Genomic DNA, 7,059 nt, shown 5'->3' with positions numbered 1-7,059 from the left:
CCAGGAGGCCGGCGCTGCCCTCCCAGGTGCTGGGGGGGGCGTGGGGGGGCGGTTAGGGCGAGCTGAACCCCGGGAGCCCCGGCGGGAACGAAGCCGCGTCGGAGGTGGTCCCAGTCACTTGACGGCGCCCAGCTTCTGCAGCAGCCGCTTGCCTTTGAAAAGCAGCCCCTTTTTCTTCCTCGAGGACACGCCCCGGCCTCTCCCGGGACCACCTGTACCCACAGACGGCGCAGGAGACCCCGCGTGGAGACGGGCTGTGGGGGACGGCGCCCTCCTGGCCGGGCCTGCCCCCTCGGGAGGCACCTGGTAGGTACAGTGACAGTTTACTGAGCGTGTCAGCGCCGCCCGCCAGCCCGGCCACACGCAGCCCGGCCGCCCGCAGCCCGGCCCGCCCGCCCGCGAAGGAAGGAGGGACGTGGGTGTTTTCTTCTTTCAAGTGGGGGCGCCAGGAGCAGCCCGCCCAGCGCCTCGGGGACACGGGCGGGGTGCCCCTCACGCGGGCAGGACGGGGCTGGGGGTCACTTCCTGGTACATGAAGACCCGATCGAGGGGTGGGGGCTGTAACCCTGGTGAGTGCCCATCTCAGAGCGGACGCACTCAGCGCCAGTCTCGTCTTTGAAAGCGACGGCCCTGGTCGGCCGAGCGCCCGGGGAGGAAGGTTGGGGATGGCACACCGGTTGAAAGAAAAACAAAACTAAAATGAACCTTAATTGCAATCAAAGGAAGCTTCCCGGCCTCCGTGGGCACGGCCTCCGTGGGCGCTGCGCGGCCTGCACGGCACTGGGGTCTCGGTGGGACCTTGTCCGTCGTGAGCACACGGTCAAGTGCTGAGCTCACGGGCACTGTGGCCCCGCCTGACGGGACCTGGGCCATCCCCCAATCCTGACCTCTGACCTCTGACCTCCGGGGAGCGTGCAGGATTCAGCAGCCACGGCCAGCCACGGGGCTTCAGCTTGCTTGGATTTAGAATCAAGGTCTAACTCTAATGGAGACTCGGCAAGCACCCACGGTCACTGAAGATACCGCGGCCCCGTCTGGGCGTCCACCTCCGAGCCGCGTGTCTCGGAGCGGGTATTGCATTGGCAGCCACCTGGCGCCTCTCCCCCCGTCGGCGCTTCGAGGAGAAGCCCGGCCGCACCAGATGGAGGTGGGGGCTGGAGGAGACGCCGTGCGGGCAGTGGAATGCGACTCCGGGCCGGCCTGCCCACTGCCCAGCTGCCTGAGCGCCAGCCGCACTTTTACAAGGAAATCTGCTGGGCCCTGGCCGGTGTGGCTCAGTGGATAGAGCATCAGCCTGTGGACTGAAGGGTCCCGGGTTCAATTCTTGTCAAGGGCACATGCCCGGGTTGTGGGCTCGATCCCCAGTAGGGGGTGTGCAGGAGGCAGCCGAGCCATGATTCTCATCATTGATGTTTCTCTCCCTTTTCCCTTCCTCTCTGAAGTCAATAAAAATATATATTTTTTAAAATTTATATAAGGAACCTGCCGTAAACACGTTGGCGAGGTTGTGCTTTTCCGAGAGTGGCTGACAATGCAACACGCAGCCGCGGGGGAGACACGGGCTCGCGGGAAACATGCCCCCTGCTGGCCTCCGCGGGAACCGCGGGGGATGGTCGCCCGGCTCAGCCCGCCACGCCTTCGGCTGCTTTACAACCGAGGCCCGTGGTCGTCAGGGGACAGATTTCTTTCTCGGCCCCGTGACCCCGGCGTCCACCGCGGAGCCCGCTGGGCGGCTCGGGGCGTCTAGGTATCTTCAGCTGCTCACTTACGTGAAGGCTACTTTGCCTGATTAAGGTGTGAAATGCACACTCTTCTTCTGTTCCCAAGCAGATGAGCGAAGGAATAAGAATAGATGATGTAAAAACAGAACGAGAACCCGCAGCGATGACGCAAAACAAAATGAGGCGCGACACGTGGATGTCCTCCGGCCCTCCAGGAGCCACGGGCGTCTGCTCTCTGGGGGGGACCGCGACCCTCGGCCGCGGCCTGAGCCTCAGGCCGGGCCAGCCCCTCGCCCTCGCCCTCGCCCTCGCCCTCGCCACGGCCGGGTGTGCGTCTGTCACGCGGGGGGTCCCCTTGTGAGCAGAGGCAGCCGGTCGGGATGGAAAATGTCCCTTTTGGGGAAATAGACGTCAGGGTCAGAGGTCAGCAGGCTCAGGACGCCCCCGTGGGAGGGGAGGGCGAGGACACGCTCGGGGCGTGTGCTTCCGGCCCTCGAGGCGGGGACCACACGTGATAGCGCGGGTGGCGGGGCAGGGGCGCCGGACACGTGGGGTGGCTGCTTACCCGTTTGGCCTTGGAGCGCGCGGGCGCGTCCTGGGGGCGGTGGGCCGGGGCGTCCGAGAGGTAGACCTCTACGTCGTCAGGCACTTCTTCCAGGAAGTTGGACGGCACCAGGCCCTTCTGCCCATTGAGCTCCCCCTGGGACAGGCGAGGCACAGACCCCTTACTCCCCTCCCTCCTCCCCCCTCCCCCACCAAAGGAGCCGCCGCCCCTGGCCCGGCCAGCGAGGCCCAGTGGTTGAGCCTCGACCTATGAACCAGGAGGTCAGGGTTCGATTCCCGGTCAGGGCACAGGCCCGGGTTGCAGGCTTGATCCCCAGTGCGGGGCGTGCAGGAGGCAGCCGATCCATGATTCACTCTCATCATTGATGTCTCTCTCTCTCTCTCTCCCAATTCCTCTCTCTAAATATATATATATATACACACACACACATATAAATAAATAAAGGAGCAGCCTTAGGGCAGGGAGGGCCTCCTCCTGGTCTGGGGCAGCCGCTGTGGGAACCCGCCGGGCCCAGCCCGTCCACCCCTGGCTCCCTCCCCAGGGAGCGAGCGGACAGCACAGGCCGATGCGCCCGCCAACCACCGACTGTGTGTCTGGCTGCTTCACTCACGTAGTAGAAGCCGTCCTCGTCGATGTCCCCAAGGACGCAGATGATGTCCCCGGTGCAGAAGGTGAGCTCGGCCTGGGGGTGAGGGCGCCGTGAGTGGCGGGTCCCGCGGAAAGTCGTTTTCTCAAAGAACCTCTTCACGATTTCTTTCATTGTCTCATTTTCCTACGATTTGGGTACTAACCTACCCCTTCAGGCCAAGGAGGAAGAAAGACAGAGAGCCGACAAGGGCCTCCGTGCTCGGCCTCTTAGAAAGAGTGACCACGGCAACGCAGGCCACCCCCAGGGAAGCACTGGGCTCCCAGGTTCCGGCCAGAATCCAGCGCCGGCCACGGCCTCACACCCGCCAGGTCCTTAACGTTAGCACCTGGGCATCGGGGCACTGCTCCCCGCAGCCCGCAGCGCCTGGACCTTTACGTAAATGCTCTCCCGCTGCGTCTGAGAGACTGTCCTCAATTATTAATGAAATGTCTATTTCCTCGGCCGGGGGGGGGGGGGGTACAGGGGTGGGGGGAGGCTCCAGGCTGGGAACAGGCCAACCAGCCTGGTGGGTGGAGGTGCCAGAAAATGCACTTTTAAAAGTGCATTTCTAAATACCCAGCCAGCGTGGCTCAGTGGTGAGCGCCGACCTATGAACCAGGAGGTCACAGTTCGATTCCCGGTCAGGGCACAGGCCTGGGCTGCCGGCTCAAGCCCCAGTAGGAGGCGGGCAGGAGGCAGCCGATCAATGATTCTCTCGTCATTGATGTTTCTCTCTCTCCCTCTCCCTTCTTCTCTGAAATCAATAAAAATATGTTTAAACAAACAAACCAACATGAAAATGGGGCGAGGCCGCCAGGCATCGTAGGTCAAACCTGCTCAGGGCTCTGCGCACGGGGCCCTCACTCTGGTCCCTCATCAGCAGGAACGGCCGTGCAGGCCCTGGGCAGAGCTCCAGCCGCTCCCGCCGTGGACTTGGGGCCTGCCCGCCTCGCCTGTCCTCTGCCCTCTCCTCGGGGTGACACTACTGGGCACCCCCACTGGGTGCTGCTGCGCCCTGAGCTGCAGGGAGGGGCCGCCTGGCCTGCTGTCGGCCACTGACTGCTCTGGGGCCGCTCCCTGGAGGGTCCGGGTCCTGGGGGTGCCCGGGACGCCCGCGGGAAGGGCGGGGGGGGGGGGCAGCGGGCACCTCGACGTCGATGTTGGGCGAGCTCTCTCTGGGGTCGTAGTCATACAAGGCCACCATCCTGCGCGTGGACACCGCCTGCTGCCGGCCACCTCGCCTGCTCCTCTCTGCTGACGGGGAGAAGGAAGCCATCAGATCCTGCCTAAGCGTGGGCCGTCCTGGTCACCGTGGCAACGGGCCGGACGCCGCCCCCACCAGGCCCAGGCTCACAGCCCGGGACAACCGCGGCCCTGGGCCCGTCGCCCGGCTTCCTAGGTTTTGTTTTAACTTAGAACAAGCGAGCACCTCTGTGAAACCTGGGGCTGTTTCCTCAAAACCAAACACGTGCAGCCCAGGCAGCGGGGCTCAGGGGTTGAGCGTCGGCCTCTGAACCGGGAGGTCAGGGTTCCGTTCAGGTCAAGAGCACAGGCCCGGGTCGCGGGCTCCATCCCCAGTGGGGGGCGTGCAGGAGGCAGCCGGTCCATGACTCTCTCTCATCATGGATGTTTCTCTCTCTCCCTCTCCCTTCCTCTCTGACATTCATAGAAATATATTTAAAGCGCACGCACACGCGCGAGTGCACACACATGCACGCACGCACACGTGCACACAGGCACACACACGTGCACACACACAGGCACGTGCACACACATGCACACAGGCACGTGCACACACATGCACACAGGCACGTGCACACACATGCGCACACTCACACAGGCACACACATACAAGCGTGCGCACACACAGGCGCGCACACACGCACATGCACGCACACGCGCACACACATGCACACACACATGCACACGCACGCACTGCAGAGGGAACGACAACGCTCCGCGCGGCTGGTTCCCGGGGAGGCGGACCGTGAGGCTGAGGAAGGACGGGTCCCGGGCGGGCGGGCGGCTCACCCGTCCTCTCCACGGGCGTGCTGAGCGGCAGGAAGCCCTGTCGCAGGAGCTGCTCCATCATCTCCTCGTCCTCGGCCTGGATCTCGGACACCATGTTGCAGGGGATGAGGCCGGACCGGGCGCACGTCTCCCCGCGGTAGAAGCCGTCCGCGTCCTTGTCGCCGTAGACCTGGGGCCGGGGAAGAAGCCGAGGCCTTGTGAGTGGCTGGCTCAGAGTTACGTCACCGCCTACAGTGAGGTGATTGGCTGGCTCAGAGTTACGTCACCCGCCTACAGTGAGGTGATTGGCTGGCTCAGAGTTACATCACCCGCTTACAGTGAGGTGAGTGGCTGGCTCAGAGTTACGTCACCGCCTACAGTGAGGTGATTGGCTGGCTCAGAGTTACGTCACCGCCTACAGTGCGGTGATTGGCTGGCTCAGAGTTACGTCACCGCCTACAGTGCGGTGATTGGCTGGCTCAGAATTACGTCACCTGCCTACAGTGCGGTGATTGGCTGGCTCAGAGTTACGTCACCGCCTACAGTGCGGTGATTGGCTGGCTCAGAATTACGTCACCTGCCTACAGTGAGGTGATTGGCTGGCTCAGAATTACGTCACCTGCCTACAGTGAGGTGATTGGCTGGCTCCGAAGGCCTCGGTCACACAGTAAAACAACGGGTTATACCCTGTGCCTTCGACGATGCCCTGGGGTGGGGGGAGCGCGCCCGGAGGACCAGCTGGACTCGCGGGGCCTGCGAGGGCGGAGTCCGGCCGTGGGACGGGGTGTGACGGGACCACGGGACCCTCCGGTGGCACCAGCGTCCTGCCCGGGCCTCGCTGTCGGCAGGACCCTGTCCCCCAACTTTCCCCGCCCCCACCCTGCCCGCGGGCTCGCTCCGCCCCCTGATGGCCGGGGGTGATGGCGGGGACGCGGGGGTGACGGTGGGATGATGATGGGGGGTGATGTCGGGGGCGATGATGGGGGACGCGGGCGGGGGGCGGGGTGACGGTGGGGACGCGGCCGCGGCACCTTGATGATCTGTCCCTCCTTGAAGGGCAGCTCCTCCTCGGCGGCGTCGGGGTTCGGGGACATGCTCAGCGGGTCGTAGTCGAACAGGGCCACGAAGATGCGCGCCGGGGGCTCCTCGGCGCCGGGGTCGGTCTCGGACTCTCCGTAGAAGTCGGGGGACAGCCGGCCCCGGTCGCCATAGTCATCTGGGGGCGGGCGGCACGGGAAGAGCTGTCACCCGCGGCCGGACCGACCCGCTCCTCCGTCTCTAAAGTCACGTTCCCGGCCCACGTGGCTCAGGGGCTGAGCGCGACCTGTGACCCCGGAGGTCCGGGTTCGATTCCCGGTCAGGGCACAGCCCGGATGGTGGGCCCCATCCCCGGTGGGGGGCACGCAGGAGGCAGCCGATCTCTCATCATTGATGTTTTTCTCTCTCTCCCTTCCTCTCTGGGATCAATAAAAATATATTATTAGTTAATTCATTTATTCATTCATTAGCGATCTTTTTAGGGCACCTGGGTCAGCCAGACGTTCAGGGATCTTCCGTCTGGGAGGGCACAAACCCTGAACAGCGGCCTCGTCCATCTCTTACACGGATTTGGGGGTTTTGTTTTGTCCTGTTTTGTTTTGGGGTTTGTTCACGGTGATTGACAGGCGCTCCTATTTTCTCTCACTTCCTACTTGGATCTAAACCCCGTCCCCTCGTTGGGCTGGCCGCTGAGCACGGCTCGCTTTTGTCTTCGGAAAATGAAACAGGTTCTTCCCATGTGAGAATCCTTACAAATGGGTCTGGTTTGTCTTGTGCTGATTCTGCCTTCTGTTTGCCACAACTGAGCGTTCTTTGTATCCAGATGAAAATGCTATTCCCGGTCATTTTTAATTTTTTTTTATTGTTTTTAAATATATATATTTTTATTGACTTCAGAGAGAGGAAGGGAGAGGGAGAGAAGCATCCATGATGAGAGAGAATCATGGACGGGCTGCCTCCTGCACGTCCCCCACCGGGGATCGAGCCCCCAACCTGGGCCTGTGCGCCGACCGGGAACCGAACCGCCCAATCAGGTTTTTAGATGTTTAGGCTGAGGGCTAAGCGCGCCACGCGCCCTGTGGTTGGAAGGACAAAGG

At 63.0% G+C, this 7,059-nt stretch overlaps 1 protein-coding gene across 1 annotated transcript; it reads right to left on the bottom strand.

Moving 5' to 3' along the window:
* Nucleotides 1-2,286: 2,286 nt before the first annotated feature.
* LOC102440499 (RIMS-binding protein 2-like) lies at nucleotides 2,287-6,140 on the bottom strand (the record flags this gene model as incomplete). The annotated part of the gene is made up of 5 exons (XM_023749407.1): nucleotides 2,287-2,421; nucleotides 2,897-2,968; nucleotides 4,062-4,165; nucleotides 4,946-5,114; nucleotides 5,956-6,140. Coding segments are annotated over 5 exons (665 nt in total), but the record flags the coding sequence as incomplete, so codon positions are not given.
* Nucleotides 6,141-7,059: the final 919 nt, after the last annotated feature.

This window comes from Myotis lucifugus, unplaced genomic scaffold (genome assembly GCF_000147115.1).
Source record: "Myotis lucifugus unplaced genomic scaffold, Myoluc2.0 scaffold_8258, whole genome shotgun sequence".
In the NCBI taxonomy this organism is placed as follows: Eukaryota; Metazoa; Chordata; class Mammalia; order Chiroptera; family Vespertilionidae; genus Myotis; species Myotis lucifugus.
This window is presented reverse-complemented; position numbering and strand designations above follow the sequence as displayed.